The 26,061-nt window shown below is 36.1% G+C and overlaps 3 protein-coding genes across 5 annotated transcripts in view; 2 read left to right on the top strand and 1 right to left on the bottom strand.

Moving 5' to 3' along the window:
• Positions 1–1,710: 1,710 nt before the first annotated feature.
• Positions 1,711–5,353, bottom strand: LOC132141856 (suppressor of cytokine signaling 1-like). Of its 2 annotated transcripts, none has more exons than XM_059551519.1 (2): positions 5,079–5,353; positions 1,711–2,575 (listed from the first exon to the last, which is right to left on the bottom strand). In XM_059551519.1, the coding sequence occupies exon 2, from the start codon at positions 2,505–2,507 to the stop codon at positions 1,938–1,940; it is 570 nt and encodes a 189-aa protein (XP_059407502.1). In that variant the 5' UTR covers positions 2,508–2,575; positions 5,079–5,353; the 3' UTR covers positions 1,711–1,937. The 2 variants fall into 2 exon arrangements, with proteins under 2 accessions (XP_059407502.1, XP_059407501.1); XM_059551518.1 differs by lacking the exon at positions 5,079–5,353 and adding an exon at positions 3,748–4,256.
• Positions 5,354–10,036: 4,683 nt separating this feature from the next.
• LOC132142341 (toll-like receptor 2 type-2) lies at positions 10,037–13,511 on the top strand. Its single transcript, XM_059552137.1, has 2 exons — positions 10,037–10,389; positions 10,997–13,511. Exons 1-2 carry the CDS (start codon positions 10,178–10,180, stop codon positions 13,362–13,364), a joined length of 2,580 nt encoding a protein of 859 aa, XP_059408120.1. The 5' UTR covers positions 10,037–10,177; the 3' UTR covers positions 13,365–13,511.
• A 10,789-nt stretch (positions 13,512–24,300) lies between these two features.
• Positions 24,301–26,061, top strand: part of LOC132142340 (protein kinase C beta type-like) — a 36,217-nt gene continuing 34,456 nt past the window's right edge. The window contains exons 1-2 of one of the 2 annotated variants that reach the window (XM_059552136.1): positions 24,301–24,630; positions 25,105–25,136. In XM_059552136.1, coding sequence (XP_059408119.1) covers positions 24,344–24,630; positions 25,105–25,136 — 319 coding nt within the window. In that variant the 5' untranslated portion in view covers positions 24,301–24,343. The remainder of the gene's footprint in view (positions 24,631–25,104; positions 25,137–26,061) is intronic. The other variant, XM_059552135.1, reaches the window with a different exon arrangement.

The following is a 26,061-nucleotide window of genomic DNA, read 5'->3' as shown; positions in this document are numbered from 1 at the left end:
AGGTTAGGTTTTGAAGTAGGGATTGGGTTAAATCTATATTTCTGGACAGTAATGTTGATCCAGGATCATGTTGTACTTGGTGAAACCACGCTCAGAACGCCAAGCCGTGATTTTTGCTCCACAGCTGTGCTGCTAATTTTTTATGATTATTGTTTACATTTGTATGAATGTATGTATGTATGTATGTATGTATGTATTTATTTATTTATTTTGAACAATAATAATAAAAAATAAAATAAAATTTGGGGTTCATTGGTAAATAAAAAGAACAGCATTTGTTCAAAATAGAGACGTTTTCTAACAATATCAATCTTTACTACCACTGTTTCTATCAATTTAACAAATCCTTCCTAAATAAAAACTAATTTATTTCCAAAAAAAAAAAGAAAGAAAGAAAATACTGACCTCAAGCTTTTAAACGATAATGTATATTGTTACAAAAGTTAGATTTTAATTAAATGCTGTTCTTTTTAAAAAATGGTATTCATTAAAGAATACTGAAAAAAGAGTGTCAGGTTTCTAACACTGATAATAAATCAGCATGGCATAAAATATATTTTGAAAAGTATATTAAAATTTTGATCAAGTAAATGCAGGCTTGATGACCATAAATGACTTCTTGCAAAAATATAAAATAGTAATGCATCCAAACATTTTTACCTATTTATTTATGTATTTATTACTTTGCCCCATTTTACATTTTAGCCCCTGCCTCAGAGGATCTCTCTGCATGTCTGTGGTCTATGGATGTATGGCTGTATATGGTTTGTGCTTTTTAATCTGTTTTGTTCTTGTACTTCCTCTGCTGTGACCAGACAAATTCACAACATGACCACAGTTATTTTAAATATGCAATATCACAAGATAATTTCATAAAAAAAAAAAAAACTTTCTTTTGTTAAAGTGTAAAATGAAACAGCTAAAGAGAGTAAAAATATATATTTACTTAAAAAATTCAGAGACTGATGTACATGTATAGCCTATGTAACTCATATTTTCCCCTAGATGGGGTCGTTTCTGTAAAGTTAATATGTGAGAGGTTACTGATTCTTTTTTTCTCTTTTGAGGGTTGCATCATATTATAAGAAACTTATCCGTTATTGTACAAAAAGAAGTGAAAGAGAAATTGACAGATAGAGAGATGACAACAACTTCAAATCACATTAAATAATTTATCTTTATTAATAAAAAGCAATCCTAAACAAATCAAACCATTACTGTATTTCTCACTAGGTGAAATGTGTATTTCTGCACAGCAGAATGATGTTGTCATACAATACATGCTACAAATTGTATAGCCTATATATTGTAAATACGTACCAGTATATAAAAACAATCCAAAATGTCATACTGATATCGATATCACCAGTACCAGGTGGTCAGTGGCTTACATTCATATATAAAGACAGACAATACTATGTAAAAGTAACTAAGTGTCAAATCATATACACAAATACAAACTCTAACGCTGGCCACTCTAACACAAGTACCAGCTATTGCTTTAAAGAAATTGAAGGCCAGTAGTGGTGTTGTCATGATCTTGCCGCATATGTAAAAAAAAACTGTTTTGTAGTGCATGTTTTAATATCTGAGTCCAAACAATCACTACACACATAAATACATGTACTAGTTGGGATGAGCACAGAATCCTATAGGAGGAATTTAATGAGCATTATCCAGTCATTTCAATAGAAGTAAGGGTAATGGGAGCACAAAGCTGCAGTGTGACTGAAATAAAATTACTTGGTTTTAAAGTAACTTCATGCGTCGCTACACTATTGACAATGAACAAAGGACATATTTTTGCCCATGAAATTTCACTGAATTTCCACTGTGACAATGCCTTATGAAATGTACTTTGAGATGAGAGTCCCAATAAATTGTGCTATGTTAAAGAGCTGCAGCATCTGTAATATCTTCATATAGACTACACAGATTCATATACTAAAAGGGTACAACCACAGAAATTCTTTAAGTTTCTTGCTCACAGGCAGTTGTTGAATACTATCTTTCCCAAAACTCTGTACCACCGCTCTTCTCGCCAGTTCTTGTAGGCTCTGCGGCACATCTCCACGATACGGCATACTCAGACTCTTTTTCGGGGACGCAATATAGTATCGTAGCAGGCCAAAAAGACAAGAGAATGTATGTTTACTGCCTGCTAAACTGAAACTTCCATCCTTTATGAGCACTCGCACACTGGTCGGGCCCTCGGAAGCCCGATAGCTGAGAGTGAAGAAAACATTCGCCTGCATGCTGTCCCGGATCAGGAATGTCCCAAGAGGAAGTCTGGCCAGTCGTGTATGAGCTTCATCTACGTCCAAAGGACCCCAGTAAAATCCACTGTGGGTCAGGTAATCCACAGTCTGTGTGATGAGTTCACATTCCTTCTGGTCCCGAAAGGGGTGAAAGTGTGTTGATGAAACAGAGGAGGGTTTGGGGCACTCGCCTGGCTTGGATGGGCCCTGTCGTGCAACTGTATGGTCAGTGTCATTATGCTGGACCATTCTGATTTAGGGCCCACTCATACCATCCCTCCATGGTCCCAAAGCATGGATGAATGATTATGTGCAGTCTGTTCAAAGAAACAAAGAGTTCTTACATCAAGAGGTGGAAACAGCTCTTGCCTGGGCACATTCTAGAAAGTCTGTGAGTGTGTGAGAGAAAGCATGTTGATTTCAAGTGTGCTCAGCTTTAATTAAATTCTTCACTACAAAACAGAGAGCTTACTATTCATATGAACATGGCTCAAAAAACATCTTTGTGTTTTGAAATATTATTAATATATGCTTTTGTGCAGAAAATTTAAGTTAGTGGTGTAACTGACATACAAAATGCTCTTTTGTTGCCCTCTGATAAGAAAACCATAAAACATAGAAGACCCCTGTGGACCCTCATATCTTAGTGTCAAATAACATTTTGAATGACTTATGAAAAGGCACATTTTGTACAGGTCATAAGGAGTAACCCTAAGAAAATACAATTAATTAATTGAAACAACAACAACAAAACAACTAAAATCATGTTTTAAGATCTGATGATTAAAAATAATCATTATATACACTGAGGGCGGTTTACTGTTTCAAAGTGCAAGTAGGCTATATTAGTAGCTACTAGTTGATGGTTATTAGTTACACTCCCTTTTATACACTCCTTTAATAAAAAACAACAAAATATGAATACAATGATGACATTTAGAATATATTTTGAAACTTCTCATTTTACTTAGCTTAAAAATCATCTTTCACATACGGGTCAGTGATAAAGAAAAATAATTTCCCACGTAAAATACTCTAAAATCAATATCCATATAAAAATCATGCCAAAATATTTTAAAATATTAAAATAATTGATATCAATACATTTGGTAATTTAAACACATGAATAACTAATAACTCTGTCTAGCGTTCTGTGGTTGGCTATTTAATCCTTTGAACGTTTTGACTTTATGTTCTTTACAGACAAAAGGTTTTAGCACTCGAAAAGCGAAGCCCCCGGCCTTCTCTGAAATACCAGCACATACATGTTTTCTCGAACTGCCAGACATCACATTATATCAAAACGGTTCTCCTGCAACAAGTGAAACTATTTCAGTTATCAATTGTCTACCTACACTTTTCAGAATTAAACTACCGAAACGGTTTCCATAAAGCAGTGTCTAATACACGAATAACGTCACGGTGAAATTAAAGGTATAAGAGACAACTCCATTCCGGTCTCAGATGAAATAACCTCTAGTCTCCTTACCGCAAATGCAGTTTGATGTTGACTAACCCAAAACTTCTCCAGAACTGTGCCAAGATTTCCTGCGATGCTACATTTTTAGTTGTTACTCATCATTCTTCTCGTAGGCTGACCATTACAGATAGCAAAACCGAAAGTCTAGGCGGTCTCGCCTCTGGCATATGAATAGCTGGAAGATCTCTTCCAAGAACTGGCAATGGGTGGATGAAGGGTAGCATATGCCTCAATGTATGCACGCGTTCTCCCATTTACACAACCCTTTGCTCTCAATATGCAATGTGAAAAATAAAATACTATATTAGGAACGGGGTTGGATTTTGTCAGCTCCCTCTCTCTCTATCTCACTCACTCTCTCTCTCCGTCTCTCTCTCTCTCTATGTAGCTATAACCTTCGAAATGGTGAAGATCTTGGTGATAAAGCATAAAATGCACATAAAAAAGCCTATTATAATCAAGCATTTGCAGTTTATATTCACGAGTATGTATTTTAAATAATCTTTAGCAGTTTTGTTTCACTTTCGTTTCAGACGCTTTGGTTTACTTTAAATCACGTGATATTCAACAAGTCATCTCGTCTTACGAAAGTTTAATGGATGAAATAGCCAATCAGGTTTTAGACCTGGTTTATTTTTATTAAGACGGTTACCCCAAGCAAGGCCTATTTCATATTTATAAGCTTCACATCTACGAAATACAATAACCTTTTTCCATAGACTTGGAAAACGAAATGACGCTAATGTAAACACACAACATCCTTTAGTAGTTTACACATATAAGTTAATATTTTATTGCATTTTATAATATAGCAGCCATCGAAAAATCCTATAATGATCAACCACTATTTTGACTATTGGGGAAACATATCATATCCACTTGAAAGACTACTATGGTTATGACCCTAATAATAATAATAATAATAATAAAAAGTAAAACATAATGTCAGTGTTCAGACAACTATTGTATCTGATAAACAGCAGAATTCACTGGTAATTGAATAAATAAATACATTTCCGACTATAGGCTATGATTAACTGTTCTCTCTGCAGATCTGTAAGATTACTTTTGACTCTTCTAGTAACCAGATCACCTCTAAAAATATCTGATAAACTATACTGGCATAGCAGAATAATCCATCATATATTAAGTTCAGGTCATTTTTACATCTGAGAAAACACTTCTCAAATCAATTTCCAGTTTTAAAATATCTTTAACAAATATGTTTGCCTGAAACACAATTAGTTATCAATCAGTCAGTAGTATTAATAAATATATTTTATTCTTAGCTATAATTTGCGTGTTTTGTTTGCAGGTTTCAGAAGAAAATAAAAATGTACCTTGCACTGTACTGCAGATGAATCGAAGGATGTATTTTCACTTGAAGGAGTTTCACCTTTGAGATGAGCCCCAAAATCCAAAAAGGTCCGCTCTTTTGCCACTGACATCAACTGCCTGCACATTCACCAAGAGAGAATTTACTACAGCTGAGTTTACTGCTACCCTATATTTACAGGAAAAAAGATTCACCACATCCCACAATAGGTGCACGCAGGTGCTTTATCATTTCAGTTTCACTTTAGCTGACTCAGGTATAGGGCTCATCAAATCCAGGTGTAAACATTTGAAAAAAAAAAAAAAAACATACTGTGGCAGTCAGAGACACATGCATGACATAACTGCATAGTATACCTTGTGTAAAAGTGGAAACCAATCATATGGCAGAAACAGATTAGACTGCTGAGGAATAATGGGTAGTATTTCATTTATGTGTTGATTAGTATAGTAATGGATTATTGTAGACTATTCAAAACAATTAGACTTAAACGAAGCTTCACTTTCAGAATGACACCTGATCACGATTAACTAACATGATCATCACGAAACAAAAAGCAGAAACTCATGTTACAACAGAACTGTTTTTTTCTGAAATCATTTCTGAACATTTCATTTTACAGGAAAACGTCCCCATCTGACCTGCTAGTTTCACTAACCTAAAACACAACAGCTGTTAAAATAACCGCACAATTTGCCTTTACAACAGATAAAGCAAAACGCTTCCAGGAAATGTACTTGATAAGCGTACAGTGCACTCTACTGGCAAATAAATTAGAAGGCTTCAAGGGGTCATGAATTGCCTTATTTTGTACTGTTCTCTGAACTCCACTCCACTGTTATCAAAAATTTTACACAAAAAAACAAGCATATAAATTAGAAGTAATAGGCTATTTTCTGTCATGTTTGACCCCCTCATCAGAATGCTCTGTCTGAGTAAGTGTGGCGGATTGTAAACTCAGAAGTAAACGCTCACTGCTATGATTTGCTAACAGTTTTGCATATTACAAGTTCTGTGTGCCCACCTTTATACAGTATATGGTGGCCATCAATGTAAACTTCTGCATGTATGTTTGACCAGTGTTGGGCAGTAACTTACTAGTTAGGCTACTAGTTACTGTAATAATATAACTTATTAGTAATATAACTAATAACTAATAAAATTTTAGTAATAATATTGCAGTTACCATCCATAAAACAGCTTGTTACTCTCGATGCCTCAACTCCTACTGATTTGAAATCCAACAATGCAATAATTCCTAGATGTATTTATAATTTTCACGACTCGCATAGGTACATAAAGTCACCAGTGCATCAGGAAAGCTTGAAATAATGAAAAGCTTACATTCAGGGGGTGGAAGTATTGCCATTGCACTAATTTGTGGGATTGTGGATGTCATGGCATTACTTTACTCTGGCATTACATGGCTTGCCCACCCACATCCCTCTGATCCTGAAATAAATTATATTATTATAATTAAAAATCATATGACTTTATGTGATTTCTTTTGATAACATACTTCATGAAATATAATCATATTTGGGTAACAGAGAAATTATAGCTACAATTGGCTTCAAGCTGCACATGACACTTAATACAACACTTTTACTTAAAATCACTATCAATCACCACTGAGTGTTTGTAAAAACATCTTACTGTGATCCAGTGTAGATTTTGGTCAAGTGATGAAGCAGAAATATATTGTTAGTAACATTTTAGAAGAAATTAGTGACAAGTGACGTGAGATTTGATGTGGAAGATACACAATTACAAATAGATAAACGTTGCAGTGATTTAGATCAAAAACACATACAAAGCAATAGTGATCACATAATAAAAAAAGGTACTCACACTCATACTGTGTGGTGCAACATTACTGTCAGATCCAATATAGCCGGCACAGCATCGTCTTTTAGTTGTAATCTTTCTGAAAATCCTGCGTGGAATAGTGCTTTGTCTATAAATGAATCCGCTGTAAAAATGAATTTAACAATGGACTGAGTTCTAAATGATGTGGTCTGGATCTATATTAAAAATTAAGTTCATTAATGCTTTCCTCATTTTGGGGGATCAAAAGGAAGGCAATGCGAAGATTGTGTTTTTCCACATCTTGGCACTGTACAGCGTCTTGTTGTCTTCAGAACCATTTTTACCATTTGGTTTGGACCTGCGTTTGCCTCTCTTGTTATTTACTCACTATGTGCTAATCGGTGGGCGGGGCTAAACAGACAGTGATGTAGCATTATGACATAAAGTGGCACATTTCACAACCTGTTGTTTTGGCAGATTGGCTTCAATATAAACAGTTTTTAGACTAAAGAGTAAGTTCTGAAACTTTAGACTAAAAAGAGTTCTGAAACTTACAGGATGTTTTTAAAGTATAATGACCTCTAATATATGTCAAAATATCAAGGGAATTTTGATATCACAGTTTTAAATAATAACAATAATGCAATTAAAAACATTCAAGTCAGTATCAAATGAAAATTCACTCTGTTTACAAGCTCATGTTTATATCTGCCTTCACTTATGAGTGCAATGATAACATCTCAAAATTTAATCAACAACTAATGCATAGAACCAAGTCCCCAACTAAGTTACACTCGGATGTAAGTCACAATATGGAAGAAAAGATCTGTCGCTACTTCCATTTCATTAAGACTTTACATTTTTTTTAAATGACTATTTGTGTGCATGATAAAGAAAAATACCATCTGGCCAGTGACATCTAGAAACATTAGCTCCATTAACCACGTTCTACTCATGTAGTGATCATACTTAATTTATTGTTTTCTTAACCCTAAACCTTCCATTTGTAGTTTATGAGGAGGCAGATGCTGTTTCATGTTCCTGCTTCCTGCTGCATCTCAGCATGTAGACAGCAGCTGTGAGCACAAGAACACCATATGTGGCAAGATCAACTGGAAAAGGGAATAAGTGGGGGTGGAAAAATGACACATTTAGATACAAGTGACGTGCGTGAGGTTGTCTTTTTTCTTTATGCAACAATCTGACAGATTCTTAAGGATCTTACATTTCTGCGTCCTGTGTAATGCGTTGTTCAAATGTTTCATCCATCCTGACAGTTCTGTTGGCGCATCAATCCAGAAGAGCTGTCTCTGTCATAATAATAATAATAATAATAATACATTTTTTATCAAATATTAAGGAATTACCATAAAACATAGATAGATCGATGGATGGATGGATAGATAGATAGATAGATAGATAGATAGATAGATAGATAGATAGATAGATAGATAGATAGATAGATAGATAGATAGATAGATAGATAGATAGATAGATAGATAGATAGATAGATAGATAGATAGATAGATAGATAGATAGATATTTAGATAGGCATTTCCATTATACTTGCAAACATTTCTAAAAATACCAGAATAGACCAGAGACCAGAATATGACAATATAATACACATTGAAAATATTTTTTAGCATAAACTATACTTTCTGACCCTTTAGAGTAAAACAGGTTCAAAAGTAATATTTTATGCCAAAATAATAAATTTCTTTATTCTGTTTTAACAATCCAAGAGGGTTTTGATGGTTATATGTTGTGCCATCAGCAGTTCAAATCAACTGGATCAATATTAGGAAAGTAGCCACATAAGTCACGAGAGAATTTTGAAATGTGTTTGTCTGATATAGGATTGTGCCTCTTTTCACCTGACACTTACCGTTGACACAAGGGAGGAGTCCTCTTGCAATTTTAGATTGTCTTTCAACAGAGCAACTGCTAAAATCAAAAACTGAAGGCTTTTGAAATTTAATATCCTGCCAAAACAACATAAAAAACTGTTATAAAGATACATTTTACCAATCATGCCAACCTATCAAGTCAAATCACATCTATAATATATTCTTAAACATGAGGATCTCAGTATTTCACCACAGGACTCTAGTCTTACTTTTATATATTTTTAATGTACATTGCAATGTCTTGAATTAAAGCTGGTTATGAAGAGCACTGGGTGTACCCTGCAAAAACCACAAGAGATGTTTAATGCTATAGTGGTAAAGTAAAAGCACGCCTTACTTGAAAAGGCTAACTTCCTCTTTTCGAATCCTTTATTCTAATGCAGTTGTTAGTGAAGCAAAAACAAACATATCTGAAATAGTTACAAAACTATTTGCATAAAAGCCATGTAAGATATTTGAGACAGTATGAAAAATTATCAGAGGTGGACAGTAAGTACATTTACTTGATTGCTGTACCTAAGTACACTTTCTGAGTATATGTAGTTTGCTTGAGTATTATTTTTCCTGGAAACTTGTGACTTTAACTTCACTATTGAAAGAGAAATATCTTACTTGTTACACCACTACATTTTTATCAAAGTCCTCGAAGTAGAAAGTCGTTACTACAGTATGTAGCAGCTTTTCAAGTCAGTGGGTGATTTTTTTCTTCTCTAAAACATGACTTTTTTTTAGACAGACAGCCTTTAAGTAATCACTTTTGTAGGGTTACGTGATTTCCTTGAATTTTTTGAACACTGACTAGTTTCTCCCGCCCCCACAGAAGCAACTAGACAGTGAGCAATGCTAGGAAATCACTTCACATCACCCCACAAAAGTGATTATTTATAGTATAATATATTTATTATTATTATTTATTTTTATGTTAAATATATATATATATATATATATATATATATATATATATATATATATATATATATATATATCTTGGTGTTTTTTTTTTTTTTTGGTCAGCTCACTTGTTGGTTTATATAGGTTTTTAACATTCTAAAAGCTCTTCATTTCAAAGATACTGCAAGCAAGTCTGTGTGATGTAATCTATTGTAAGTTGATTCAGAGGCATAAGGTATTGCAATTATTACATACAACAATAATAAAACAGGGCATTGACATAAAAAAGGACATTTAATTTAGTACTTAAGTACCTTTAAAAGCAAGTAGTTCTGTACTTTTACTGAAGTAAAAATCTGTCTTTACAACCTTCACTTTTAATGGAGTAATCTTTGTCCAGTATCTGTATTTTCACTCAAGTAATAGAGTTGTGTATTATTGAACCTTTGAAAATTATTACCCAACAGCCATATTAAGTTTGTAACTTGTAAGTATGTGTACACATGCTCTGAGACTGGATGGTGCCCTAAAATTTCTGTTCCTGTTAAAAGAGACAATTTTGAAAGTTTCAATCAGGCTATTGAGTTTTACTTCCTCCTGTGACTCACATAGCATGTTTGATTTCTGTTTGTTTTCTCCTATTTTGACTACCGGCAACCTGCAGTTTGCATACAGTAGAGGATCAGACACAATAATAGCGGGCAGGTAATCAAATTTCACTTTTTCTGTCTTGAAAAATGCTAGACTGGTAGTACTTTAATATTCAACATGTTTTAAGACTGCAAACATAAACTTGCGATTGTACAAAATGTGGTATAATAATGTGGTATAATGTGCATTGATTGACTGAAAGTTTTTGGATCAGAAATTGAGAACTTCTGTTTTATGTTTCTCCTTTTGGTTTTGCTACGTTTTTTTCTGTGATGGCCAAGCTGAATTTTCAGTAGACAATACTCCAATGTCACATTTTCCAGAAATGATTCTAATAAGCTGATTTATTGCTCACAAAACCATTCTTATTGGTGTCAATGTTAATTGTGTTAATTGTCAATGTTAATTAAGCACCAATGTGCTGCTTAATAATGTTTGTGGAAACTTTGATACAGTTTCAGATTCTTTGATGAATAGAACGTTGGAATGAACAGCGTTTATTTGAAATAATGTTTTTGTCAGACATTATCTATTAATTTTATGGGCATTTCCATTAAATCACGCCATGCAGTGCAAAATTCAAGTAAAAACTATGACTTTTGATTAGTTTTTAATGCATACTTACTGAATAAAATCATTAATTTAATGTATTTTTTTACAGGATGCGACTCTTGGGAATGGAGGAGTCTATAATTATTTTTATATTAATTTTGGCACAAGGCTTTCACTACTCCAGGACATGTATTTGTGACCAGCAATATTTTTGCAATTGTTCATCAAATCATCTCCAACAGGTCCCAAATGTTCCAGCGAATGCCCTTGGCCTTGACCTGTCTTTCAATCAAATTGAGTCTATAGACATGAATGATCTCAGCCCATACAGTAAGCTGAAAACTCTAAACTTGCATAAGAACAAGCTCAAGTTTATACACAAAGATGCTTTTAAATCTCAACATAAGCTGGAAGTTCTTGATCTGTCCTTAAACAACCTGAAAAATCTGTCTTCTTCTTGGTTCCACGAGCTAAACTCTCTTCAGCAACTGAACCTTGCAGGAAACCCATATACCACCTTGGGACCTGCTCCAATCTTCCAGTCTCTCCTTAACCTAAGGACGCTGCGAGTTGGTGGTCCTTCACTGAGGGAGGTATACAAAAATGGCTTAGATGGGCTCACTCATCTGGACGAGATGACGTTCGTTGCCAGTAATCTGAAGTTGTATGAGAATGGGAGTTTAAAGGCAGCCCGTCCCATTGGTTTAGTCTCTTTAAACCTTCAGAATCTATTTCAGAATGATCCAGAATTAGTCTCTGAGGTTCTTCAAGATGTCTCCCACCCTGAAACTCTGCTGATAATCAATGATGCTGTACTCAGAACAAACATTTCGACAGAACCCTTTAAAGCGGCAAGAGAAGGTGGAACTAAAAGCTTGAGTTTCCAAAATAGCACCACAACTGATGAAGCAATGACTTCTTTATTAATGGTCATGGATGGTTCTTCTTTGTCATATATTGGTCTTGAAAATGTGCATTTGATTGGCCAAGGGTGGTGGCAAAAAGCTTCGTATACGCATTATGAAAACTTGCATACAGCCTACATACGTAATCTCGACATCCAAGGGTTTTTTAAGTTTAGTAGCATGATGCAGTTGGGATTTCTATTGGTGCATCTCCATAAGGTGTCCGTTATTAACGGCACAGTGTTTGTTATTCCACGGGAAACTACCCCACTGTTAAAAAATCTTGAATATTTGGACCTTAGCCAGAATCTCCTTTCAGACCTGACAATTGAACCTACCTTATATACAGGTTTTGGTGCATATCAAAACCTCAACACTCTTAATGTGAGCCAGAACGTTTTAAAATCTCTTGGACTGATGTCTCGATTGGCCACTAAGCTTAAGAGTCTCACATATTTAGATTTAAGTCATAATAGTTTTGTTTCTATGCCAGAAAGCTGTAGCTGGCCAGCGACTCTAAGGTTTCTGAATCTTTCCAGCACAAAGCTACGTAAGATGACCCCTTGCCTGCCTTCTAGCTTGACGGCCCTGGATCTCAGTGAAAATGATCTGATGGTATTCAACCAAAGATTTCCCCAACTTACTATGCTTATACTGACAGGCAACCGATTTATGAAACTGCCACATGGGGAATTATTTCCAAGGCTGCAGAACCTGCTTATCCAAAGGAACGCCTTGCGAATGTTTAATGGAAGTGATTTGAGGAGATTTAAATCCTTACAATATTTAGAAGCGAGTAACAATAATTTTGTATGCTCCTGTGAGTTTGTATCTTTCTTCAGACATGATGTTAACCATTTCATCACGATGAGGGATGGTCTTCGCAATTATGTGTGTGACACTCCATTCACTCTCAGAGGTGATGCTGTTGACAGTGTCAGTTTGTCAGTTTTCGAGTGTTACATGATCCCTGCTGTCTTAGTGCTTTGTTCATTGATTATCATAGTCCTTGGACTATTTGTTGTCACCTGCTATAAGTTTCACATTATATGGTACCTGCAGATGACCAAAGCATGGATTCAAGCAAAACGAAAACCTGCAGTTGGTCGACTGGCCGAAGAGCTCCGCTACGACGCTTTTGTATCCTACAGTCAACATGATGCTGAGTGGGTCGAGGAGATCCTTGTTCCAGAGCTAGAGAGCGCTCATCCTCCATTTGCCTTGTGTTTGCACAAACGTGACTTCCAGCCGGGCCGTTGGATCGTGGAAAACATCATCGACTCGATTGAAAAGAGCCATCGGACTCTTTTTGTTTTGTCTGAGCACTTTGTTACCAGCGAATGGTGCCGCTATGAGCTGGACTTCTCACATTTCCGCATAGTCGATGAGCACAATGACTCTGCCGTCCTGGTTCTCCTTGAGCCAATCAAGAGGGAGACCATTCCCAAACGTTTCTGCAAGCTACGGAAGATTATGAACTCCAGGACATATCTGGAGTGGCCCGAAGACGAGGAAAAGAGAAGTGAGTTCTGGAGCAACCTGAAAGCTGCCCTGCAAAAAGATGAACGATGAAGCAAGACTAGCCCAAATATCAAAACTCAATGTCTCTATGATGCATTTTCAGATTTACTTTTATTTTGTAGGCCTACTGTACACAGTGTTATCATTAACTTAAAAACAAAACTAAATCTTTTCATTAAAATAAAGCTGAAACTTAAAGGTACAATTTGTAAGATATTTGCAGTAAAATATCCAAAAGCTAGAGTTATATATTTTGTCCAGCTGATTACTAACAATATCTCTAACTACTTGTAAATCATGAGAAAATTCCCATTCTAAACAGTGAGACGGGGCAGTGCAGTCGCCTGTCAGTGACGTTAGTTACCCTTTGTTTTCACCTTTTCTGATGTAGAAACCACATGACAACAGTGTCGCGGACAAATGCGGAAGTAGTATCTAGCATCCAGCAAAACACTAGCTTGCTTCAAACAGTTCCCTAATTACTTCTTCTTGTTTTATGGTGGATTGTGTTACTTACTTATGGAACATAATTACTGTTTACCGTCTGCTGCTGGTTCTGTCAACAAGGACAGCTCCTACGTATGCTATTATAACGATCAACAAGATTAGTATTATGGGCATACACGCCAAACGCGGGGCATCTCGTCTCTAGACCCATGCGAGGACGTGTCTGATCCGTAGTCTGATTGCGTCTTTGCATTGACTTTGTATGTAATCTACTCGCGCAAATCTGTGAACTCGTGTTAAATCCATGATTTATCTTTCCGTCTGATTGATGGCCGTCAGCGGTTGGGTAGAAGACAACAAATCCCATCATTCCATGCTCCTTCTTAGCGTCATCAAACCACGCGATTGTTATTGTTTTGGTAATGCGCCCTCTCGTGGCAGGTCCTACAACTTGTACCTTTAATTGAAAAAACGTAAAGGTGTTGCATGTAGGCTTGACACCGAGTGGTTGAACTAGGTATAGCATTCCAAATTTAAAATATTGGAGTGGGATTTTTTTCACCTGGTCCAGAGGTAGGCAAGTTCAGTCCTAGAGAGCCGCAGACCTGCAGAGTTCAGCTTCAACCTTAATCAAACACACCTGAACAAGCTTATCAATCCACTCAGGATTACTACGGTACAGGCAGGTGAGGGGTTTTTTTCAAGATTGTAGCTGAACTTTGTGGGACTGCGGCTCTCTAGGGCCGAACTTGCCTACCCCTGACCTGGTCCCTCCTCCTCAGACTTAGTCTTGCATAGCCAGAGCTTTTTAAGCCCAATTTATACTTCTGTGTTGAACCAACTCCATAGGCTATGTGTAGTATGGCATAATCTAGTTTCGCATTGCCAGGCCGAAGGTCTGGAATTCATGGCAGCTTTCATTGGCCAAGGCCCGCCCATGAGGCCGTTGGACCGACATGTCCAACAACCAATCACTTTTTGTTTCGTTCATCGTCACGTTTCGCGCCGTGTAAATGTCGCCACAATAACAGACTCTGTTAAACTCTCTGACGTATTTTTAAGATTCTATGCCCCGAACTTTAAATATTTCACATACTTTTGAAAATCCAGCGTTAAGTTGATCCTGTTAAGCGCCGTTCCACACAGTTCACAGAAATCCTGTAGAATTCAACCAATCCGATAACGACTTCGGCATTCCTGAAGTGTTTCCACTTTTGTGTCCCATATGCATCAGACGTTTAACCAACAGTCCGTGGGCATGACGTCTGAGGCTGAGATTAGACATAACCTGATGTGCACCTCTCCAGAAGTCTAACAGCTCATCAATTCTACACGGACAGCAAGCGCTGATATTGGTCTGCTAGAAACCTCAACCCCCCCATATGTGCTTGAGTTTTGTGTGTATTTATGTGCGCTTTAAGATATTTTAATATTACACCTTCTTATATAAAATAAAACAAAGCATAGACTTATCATTTATTATACCACACAGCATTATACATCAATAGCCATGGTACAAGTCTTTGAGGAGATTGAAAGAATGTCATCTTCTCCTGTTCCGTTGTTGTCTCCTTTTTGTAGTTTTAAATAATGATTTAATGATTTGATATTTATTTGCCGCCGTCACGGCTATAATGCTTCTCTGACGAGCCACTTCTTCTTCGGCTTTTGTCGTGATACTGCAGGTTACACCAGCAACATCACTGTGGACACTGCATTCTAGCAGTTTGATTGTGTACTGCATGTCAATGTGGACAACGACACAGAAGTATAAATAAAAAAACTGATGCATAGCCTACGGCATAAAGGCTATGGCATAGGTCCAATGCAGAAGTATAAATCAACCTTTAGACTGATAGCTAAAGGTCTGGACTTCATGCCAGCTTTCACTGGCCAAGGCCCGCCCATGACCAACACGTCAAACAACCAACAAAAACAAACGCTCTGACCCTATCATTTTTGCCAGCTTCTATGACTGAAATACACTGTGCTTCCCACCAACTGGCAACCCGGGGTGCCGAAATTCAACTCAGTAAGCTGGCAGTGGGCTGGTTTCACAGACCAAAACAGAGACCAACATTCCAGACATTTTCAAAGGAGAATAACTGACTGTAGCATTGTTTTTCAGATAAACACATACTGTACAGTATGCTAAATTAGCATGTTTCTGAAATATCTGCAAAAATATTATGGTATTTTTATGCTTTAGTAGAGTCAAACGCTTACATAAAGCACCTTTAAATGAAAATGAGAAATGTTGTCTCAGCAACCAACTGAAACCATTGTTACTTAGACTATTTCACATGATGTGTTCAGTGCACTAACACAACTGAGAATGCATATGGTTTGGGGTACAATATTACCACAACAAATATAAACATCCCAGGCCTTGTGTTGTCAGTAGAATGTGTTTGTGTAATGTGAACTGTGACAATATGAAGTTATCTGTAATGACAAACTGTTAATCTCCAGTATCATGATTTCACATGAGTTCAGCCATTTTCTATTACTTAAGTAAATACCATTAAACTGAATCAAATACTAATGTATGTGACAATGAGCCTTTACAGTAAACCAAATAGAAATAATGAATTTCTGATGACTTTATTTTGTTCATGTCATATTATTTTAGACTTATTCTTTTGTTCTTAGCATGTTGTTTCTATATTGTAGATTTCTTTCTTTGGCTTCTCTTTCTCTCTTTGGCTATATGGCTTTACTGTCTAAAACAATACGTACATAGCACATAATGATGCATAATGATAAATAAATAATTTAAAGCTGCTGTAACATTCTATCAAATTGTCTCATTTTTCTAGGTTATGAATTAAACATTTTATATTAGTTTATTTAGTTATTAGTTTATTTGTTTTATTTTTTTCAATATGTTTTGAAATAGGCCTAATACGTCAATAAAATATTTGACATGGCAAAAAAATTTCTCTATTCTCTATTTCCAGAAATCACATTAAAGTCGTGATTAAGGGGAAGTCATGGCCTGGTGGTTAGAGAGTTTGACTCCTAACCCTAGGGTTGTGGGTTTGAGCCTCAGGCTGGCAATACCACGACTGAGGTGCCCTTGAGTAAGGCTCTGAACCCCCAACTGCTCCCCGGGTGCCGCAGCATAAATGGCTGCCCACTGCTCCGTGTGTGTGTTCACTGCTGTGTGTGTGCACTTTGGATGGGTTAAATGCAGAGCACAAATTCTGAGTATGGGTCACCATACTTGGCTGAATGTCACTTCATTATACTGACAACTTTTGAATAGTATTTTTGCCTTTGGCGCCACCTGTTGGATGATTAAGATTGTTAATTTAAAATGAAGTTTATGTAATTTCAAACTGTGAGTTTGTAACTGATGAGTCAAAAGGCCACATCAGAATGTTTTTTTTTTACCTGTTATTTACCTGTTATTAATGTTCACACAATATAACCTGCCTGTTCCCAATGAAACCCAAACCAAGCATGACATTTTGTGCAATGATTTGTGTCATTGTGGAGCTCAACAGATGGTGGATGACTGTATCAAATGCTTATGTTGACAATGCAAGTGGTTCAAAGTAAAAGGTTTTGGTATAGTGGTGAATGGTGAGGGGCATGCATATTGTTGTCAAAGAATAAATTGTAACCTTTGACTAAATATTGCATATAATATCTAAATATTGTTATAATAATGCAATCACAGACAATCCTTATCAATAAACTCACCAGTGACCCTTAGTGGTTTAGTGAACATACTGCTTGAGCATTTTATTTCTTGGAAGAACATTCTACAGACGGCCATCACAATCAGAGTATCTCAGACTCAGATAACATTAAACAATGATGCCAGGTTGGGTGATGTAAGGAAAAGCCTCATCAACTGAATTATTATTTATTGATATATATTAATATTATTGTTTTGGTGTGTAATCTGACCTTTGTTTCTATACCACAGCCAAGTTCGACAACTATCCAGGAATTAATCTCTTATGTTGTGGCAAAGCATCTGCTAAATGGTAGAATTCATGTAAATTAAAGGGGGGGAAAAAGAAGGAGTAGCAGGTCTGAAATGTTTCTTATTTAGACATTTAATGTTTTGCTCTTGAATGGTAATTGCAAGGACAGTCCCCTTGGTGGTGCCTGGGGTTAAGTCTCTTTCTCAGTGGTGATTTTAGTGAAGTCTTATTCATGGGTCACCACTACTGGGGTTTTAATCAGTTCAGATCATAGACCACTGGGCTTTAACCACAAGGTTTGCATTTAAAGCTGCAGGAAATATAACTGGGGGGGTTCCCTCTACTCCTTCAAAAGAAACTTTAAAGTGCAAGTAAAAATGATCTGAAAACTACTAAGTCATCAGTTTAAAGATCAAATGGCACCAGGCAAAGATCAAATGTTCTCAAGAATGAAAATAGTCTTCCACAGAAACTAAGCATGTTACCACTCCTTCTACACGTATTATGAGGTTATTTGTATACACATGCCCACAGAGCCATTTGCTACTGTTACTAAGAAATGAGAAAATTACAGGTTTGAGTGCCATTTTTTTCTGAAACAAGTTCTCACTAACTGAAATATATATATATATATACAACCCGAATTCCGGAAAAGTTGGGACGTTTTTTTAATTTTAATAAAATGAAAACTAAAAGACTTTCAAATCACATGAGCCAATATTTTATTCACAATAGAACATAGATAACATAGCAAATGTTTAAACTGAGAAAGTTTAAAATTTTATGCACAAAATGAGCTCATTTCAATTTTGATTTCTGCTACAGGTCTCAAAATAGTTGGGACGGGGCATGTTTACCATGGTGTAGCATCTCCTTTTCTTTTCAAAACAGTTTGAAGACGTCTGGGCATTGAGGCTATGAGTTGCTGGAGTTTTGCTGTTGGAATTTGGTCCCATTCTTGCCTTATATAGATTTCCAGCTGCTGAAGAGTTCGTGGTCGTCTTTGACGTATTTTTCTTTTAATGATGCGCCAAATGTTCTCTATAGGTGAAAGATCTGGACTGCAGGCAGGCCAGGTTAGCACCCGGACTCTTCTACGACGAAGCCATGCTGTTGTTATAGCTGCAGTATGTGGTTTTGCATTGTCCTGCTGAAATAAACAAGGCCTTCCCTGAAATAGACGTTGTTTGGAGGGAAGCATATGTTGCTCTAAAACCTTTATATACCTTTCAGCATTCACAGAGCCTTCCAAAATATGCAAGCTGCCCATACCGTATGCACTTATGCACCCCCATACCATCAGAGATGCTGGCTTTTGAACTGAACGCTGATAACATGCTGGAAGGTCTCCCTCCTCTTTAGCCCGGAGGACACGGCGTCTGTGATTTCCAACAAGAATGTCAAATTTGGACTCGTCTGACCATAAAACACTATTCCACTTTGAAATAGTCCATTTTAAATGAGCCTTGGCCCACAGGACACGACGGCGCTTCTGGACCATGTTCACATATGGCTTCCTTTTTGCATGATAGAGCTTTAGTTGGCATCTGCTGATGGCACGGCGGATTGTGTTTACCGACAGTGGTTTCTGAAAGTATTCCTGGGCCCATTTAGTAATGTCATTGACACAATCATGCCGATGAGTGATGCAGTGTCGTCTGAGAGCCCGAAGACCACGGGCATCCAATAAAGGTCTCCGGCCTTGTCCCTTACGCAGAGATTTCTCCAGTTTCTCTGAATCTCTTGATGATGTTATGCACTGTAGATGATGAGATTTGCAAAGCCTTTGCAATTTGACGTTGAGGAACATTGTTTTTAAAGTTTTCCACTATTTTTTACGCAGTCTTTCACAGATTGGAGAGCCTCTGCCCATCTTTACTTCTGAGAGACTCTGCTTCTCTAAGACAAAGCTTTTATAGCTAATCATGTTACAGACCTGATATCAATTAACTTAATTAATCTTATTAATTAATCTGAATCTTTTCAAAACTGCTTGCTTTTTTAGCCATTTGTTGCCCCCGTGCCAACTTTTTTGAGACCTGTAGCAGGCATTAAATTTTAAATGAGCTAATTAAGTGGATAAAAGTGTAAAATTTCTCAGTTTAAACATTTGCTACGTTATCTATGTTCTATTGTGAATAAAATATTGGCTCATGTGATTTGAAATTCCTTTAGTTTTCATTTTATTAAAATTTAAAAAACGTCCCAACTTTTCCGGAATTCGGGTTGTAGAAACTTAAGATGCCTTTTAGGGCTTCTCAGAATTGCCACACAGTCTAATCCATTTGGAGAGCCCTTTCAAACAAGCCTGGTCTCTGAAGAAAGTATAAGATTTCTTGAGGTTTCATCATGACTGAAGAACAACAGTGCTTTTTGTATTTGATGTAAGATTACACAGTTTTTGGGATACACGTTTTTATAAAGCATGTTTACATTTATGTATTTAGCAGAAGCTTTTATTCACCATTTTAAGGTTTACACTTTGTCAAATCACAAATTATAGGAGTCAAACTCCCTGGTGTTGCATGCTCTATATTGTCTGAGCTACAGGAATGCTTAAAACTATTAGAAACAGCTGGTTTTCAGACAAAATACTGAAGCTGTTTCTACTGTGCACTGGATAAAAATGCAATGCAGAATTTAGCTCCAACTTGCCACAACACACCTGCCTGGAAGTTTCAAGTTCCATAAAAGATCTTGATTAGCTGGTTCGGTTGTGTTTGAATAGGGTTGGAGGCTTGGAGCTAAACCCTGCAGGACACTCCATGACCGGGGTTGGAGACCCTGACTTAATCGAATAGATAAGAAGGAGACATAGGTGGAGTTTCACTTTTATTCTTTGGGGGCTGGGGGTGGAAAACACTGGCAGAGGAGCCATGAACACACACACACATATATATATATATATATATATATATATATATATATGTGTGTGTGTGTTTGTGTGTGTGTGTGTGTTCTACATTTCTTATATTTATATAACATTTATTTGACATTAAAATACATAAAAATAAAAATAAAAAAGTTTTTTTTATTATTATTATTTTGTGGGGGACCAAGTTATCAATGAAAGTAGAAAGAATGTGTCACACATTTCATACTCAACAAAATAGTAAAATACATATATCAAGAGCAAGCTCACAGATGAAACACAGAGAACAAAACAGCCTTGGATGAAGTGGATTAGAGCCCTGCAGGGTTCTAAAATATAGGCCCTAGCCAGTCTTTTTTCCCCATTTCCCCAAAAAAGCTTTTTTTTTTTTTTTTTTTATGTAATGGAAAAGTGATTATATTTCATTTTGTTTTTTTATAAAGTTAATTTAGATAAACGTTTGGAGCATTTTTTGTTCCTTAAATGTAAGGTTTTTTTTCTTAAGTATTGACCAAGCGGCCAGCGGCAGACAGTGAATTGATCATAGCCTATAAGTTTAATCAATTTAGCCTTCTCAAAACGTCACAACTTTTATATAGCTCTATATAAAAAACAGTTCAAGCATATTACAATATTAGTTTAAATGTTTAACCTAATAAATGTGCGCTGTTATGCATATCCAGTCATTTGTGTGGAGAGTGGAAGCTGCAGGACATGGAGGCGCCAGCGCGATCAATTGTATTTTTTTCTAAAGGTGGAAACAACTTAAAATACGGAGTCATTTTTTATCATAAAGGTAAGCGTAATACATCATTCTAAAGTATAAAGGGTCTAGTTTTATTTGTGTGCACTCACAATATAAACAAAACTTTGTGCTTTTATAAAATAAAGAAAACAAATGCTTTCTGGCATCTCGGTCTTGAACAGGAGTGCTTCATGTGCAATGATGAACCTAAACTCAGTGAACTGCCACACAGACATGAAAAAAAAATAATAATAATAATAGTAATAATAATAATAATAAATATATATATATATATATATATAGGGAGAGAGAGAGAGAGAGAGAGAGAGAGAGAGAGCTTTAAATTACTACTTTAAAACGAAATAATTCAAATTGAAAATAAAAACTCTTTCATTGTGTAATCCCTGTATTTCTCCATAAAGGCACATCCAATGAGATGGCAAGTAATTTTTTTTCATAACCCGATGGATGTCTAAAATATAAAAATAAGGAAAAGCTTAAAACTGTCCAGATTATAATTTGCGTTTTATTTTATAATTCTGTACAATAAAAAATAAATAAAACATGCATGGCATATATGTAAAACTTTGTCCTATAATTGTATAGAATTTCTTTTTTAAATATATGTTTTCTGATTTTTATGTTGCTCTGTTCTGAATACCTTAAAATTTAAAGGACTTGCTGCAAAGCAATTTTGTCTGATATGTGAATTGTTTATTATCCTATATTATTATTATTATCATCATTCAGCAAATGCTTTAAAAACAGATTAAAAAATACTTTATTGCATTCCAGATGCTGTTTAAGTTCTTTTCACTATAAATTTTATGGGTACCTTGAATATAAAATGTTGTCATGAATTTGTTGTAGTCCCATTTGTAACACCCAACAATTAAGTGTTGCTGGTTAACCCGATCTCATGATGAAATATAGCACGATTTTCTGCTTTCTATTTGGCATAATATGTATATGCAGAAATTGACTTTGGCATTCAAAAGACTGATAAATTCATAATTAATGGCATGGCTGGTTCAGTCGACAGAAATGCTGGACACACGGGCCTATAATAACTGCTGAAAAGTGTGTGTGGCAAATCTCAGGTCAGTCTAAGCGCTCATGGTACGCATAGACATCTTTACGTTTCTCAAGAGTAATATCCGATGCTATAGCACATTTCACAAGATCCACTTCAGCTGTCACTAGCCGAGGGTGAATAAGCCTTGAGTATGTGCTTTAACTAAATACTGCATCATGCTCCACACTCAAGGCCACCTTTATGAAAAATTATTTTATTCAAGTGCGCTATTAGTATACTTCTTTTAAACTTAAAATAGGAAAGTATGCTTTTAATTAACTTTTTATGTACTTCTCAGAAATGGGCTTTATGTACTACTTAAAATTACATATAGGTATACTTGACTTACAGTATACTTACTTACAAAGTCTAAATATATTTGAACTATACTCCTAGAATCCGTGTTTTCATTATTATATGGTAGAGGGTGCTAGTACACATCTTCTTTACAGAATTTCCCAAAAAAAAAGACAAGTGAAGAAGAAAAAAAGAAACAACAGATATTAAAACATGTAATCTAACACGATCATCTGACATGAAACAGCATCAAAACTCTAACATTATGGAATAAAATGTCGACCGATGAAGAGGTAATAATTACAGTCAAGCTTTGGGGTGTTGATCGACTCCATCTACATTTTGATTATTATTCTGAATCCAGTTCATGGTCTTTTTTCAGCTTTTTGTTCAAAATGTTATTTCTTAATTTTTTTATGAAACTTACCCACATTAAAGTGTTTAAAAAAGAATGCATGAAGCTGAAATAAAATGTTTTTGTTTATAACCAGATACCCTGTTCTTTCTTTGGATGTTTTGTATGTTCAGATATTCATATAACAAAATATATACAAATTAAAACCTAAATAGGGACATAGTAGTATACTTAAAATATGATGTAAAGTTCACTTAAAGAACACTTATGAGTATACTTGCAGTATAAAACTACTAAACTAGTTTACTGAGACTATTCAAAGTGTGCAAAGTATTTAATTAGTAAACTATCAATATACCTATAAGTTAACTTTTAGTATTATTGCAGTACAAACTACAAACACAGAGGTAAACTAGTTGTGTGCTCAAAGTTTGCTACTGTTATACTTAAAGTATACTTAAAAGTATACTTTTACACACTAGAAAGTGGGCCAATTTAGTCCCAAGGAGTATTGAAACAGTACACTTACAAGTATACTACTAGAACACTGATAATTGTATACTTGCTACATAAAGTATACTTAAAAATATACTTGAACTACTTAAGTGTACTTAATAAAATAAACTTGAAGTATACTACTTTTTGTTAAGGGCGCATCGCTTCAAATCACCTGTCCAATTCAGCCAGAAATGACTCAGTCCACCGCATTTTTATTTGCAAGTTTTTAAAGAAAACAACGAATATTTGTTAAATTGCTAAATCGGGAAAATAACTAAAAGAGAGTCCTCTCACGTTGAGAACCATTCGCGACTCGCGAGGATATGGGGCTTAAATAATTAATTTAGCCGAAAAAGTACTTATTCTAACCACTAAAATAAAAAGATATTACAAAGATAATACAAACTCAAAGATAACCCCCCAAACTCCGCCTATGGAAGTAGATTTATATTTCATGTATCATCATTATAGCATTTTACCGTAAAAATATAGGACTATTTATGTTAACTATGAGACCTAGTTATTTTCGTTTATTATGTTATGACAGAGATGCATAATAACCACGTACCACAGAAAGCTACTATGGTAAACATTTGCAGTGCGCCAAATCAACAAGTACTGTGTGCCTCTGACGCTCGATCAGTCACACTATTGATGACGGTTTCTTTGGAAAATATTTTAGATTCTCTGTTAGGCTCCGCGACCAAAATATTTCTCTCAACCACAACAGTCATTCAGCGAAGGGGGCGTGGTTACAGGATCACTGAAGCACCGCTGCTCTCCACAGTCAGCTGGGGAGAGGCATGCGTGTGCGCGCGCGCGTGCCGACCAACCGGGAAGCGAAGCGAAAGCCGAGCAAAGACCCCGTACAACGGCGCAGGCGACAAGTCGAGGAGATTTCTACCCACTACATCCATTCTGTCCCCATCATGGCCGACCCAGCGGATGCGGAGGGCGCGGGGGGCGCACGAGGCTTCGCCAGGCAGGGCGCGCTGAGGCAGAAGAACGTACACGAAGTGAAGAACCACAAGTTCACCGCGCGCTTCTTCAAGCAGCCGACCTTCTGCAGCCACTGCACCGACTTCATCTGGTAAGTATTGTGGAGGACGCAAAGGTGGTGTCGTATGTAAACGGCTACGAAGGGCACAGGTGACACACTTGATGCTCGTGAAAGGAAAAACAGCAAAGCGTTTGAACGCTCTCAGACATCCGCAGTGGTGTCAACACAAAGACGCCGAGCGCAGACGGAAAAGAAAAGAGTCCAACGCAGCGCTGCACCTGTAAAAGACATCCGATTTCAGTGTAGTTATATGTTTATGCAATTACAGCACATTTATTTAGCCTCTTCTCTTGTTGTAGTAGGCCTACGGATAAATGTTAACTGTCTATAACGAGAAATTTCTCACGTTATGATTAAGCCATCATCACCATCTTCCTAGAGATGGATTTGGCGATTTTGCGGAATATGGCGCGCGCCTGCGCGTCTTGCTGCTGAGCGCAGAGGAATGCATCCTGATTTGGTTTCTATGCTGTACTCTCTCACACAGTCTCGTCTCTTTTGCAGGGGTTTCGGCAAGCAAGGCTTCCAGTGTCAAGGTAAAACTCTTTGGCCCCCTAGAGAAATTTGAGTATGTTCATTTTCAATGACTGCAACTGTTTATTTACTGTCACATTCAATTCAATTCAATTCAAGTTTATTTGTATAGCGCTTTTTACGATACAAATCATTGCAAAGCAACTTTACAGAAAATAAATTTTCTACAATATTTAGTAGTAGCTTATCAGTGGTGACTGTCAGTTTATGTGCATATGGCAGAAATTCTCGGGAAAATTAATTACAGACGATGAACACTATTAACAGAAATTATTATATGATGCACTTTTATATGATCTCACTTGTAGCAAAATTTGGTAGGTCTGTATGTTATTTCAGGGTTAGCATCATCTGAGATCATACATGAGAGCTGCTTGCCCTTTGAATGCAAGCAGTGTTGCAAATAGGACAAAGTTTTGTTCTTTCATTTCATTTGCGTGTGTTTGAGAAATAAATACAGAGGATCTTTTTGGTTTTTCTAGTGGTGAGATGAATAAATTGCCAGTGATAGTTGTTTGACATTGGGAGGGAAGGCTGGGGTTAGTTGTCACAGCCAACATGCACAGTTCTACATTTTGGCCAGTTAAGTTGTTAATTCATATGAAATTGTACAATTTCCTCTCGTACAATTAGGTTTATTTTAGTACTTTATATTATCTTATTACTTTTTTTCTATGTATCACATCGTACAAATTATTGCGAAAATAAGTTTTCTAATAATATGGGGTTGTCATAGTCTATACACCAATTAATAATAGTTTGTTTCTCTATAGGCACATACCTTAATGTTTTTGCAGCAAAAGCTGTTTGCATAATTCCACCATTATTTCCATTCCACACAAAAGCACTGGTAGAGAAAAACATTTGTAAGTGAATTGAACTTTTGCCTCTTAGCTTGGCATTGAGTTTATCCCTTGGTGACAACTT

This window comes from Carassius carassius, chromosome 6, assembly GCF_963082965.1.
Source record: "Carassius carassius chromosome 6, fCarCar2.1, whole genome shotgun sequence".
NCBI lineage: Eukaryota > Metazoa > Chordata > Actinopteri > Cypriniformes > Cyprinidae > Carassius > Carassius carassius.
Note: the sequence above shows the minus strand (reverse complement) of the source record. Positions and strands in the feature narration are given on the sequence as shown.

What these genes read in the sequence shown, in the direction of transcription:
- LOC132141856 (XM_059551519.1), bottom strand. Translation starts at nt 2,507, where the DNA reads ATGGTCCAGCATAATGACACTGACCATACAGTTGCACGACAGGGCCCA.
- LOC132142341 (XM_059552137.1), top strand. Translation starts at nt 10,178, where the DNA reads ATGTGTACACATGCTCTGAGACTGGATGGTGCCCTAAAATTTCTGTTC. An exon ending in GACACAATAATAGCGGGCAG is followed by an intron (nt 10,390 to 10,996) that starts GTAATCAAATTT and finishes ATTTTTTTACAG; the next exon opens with GATGCGACTCTTGGGAATGG.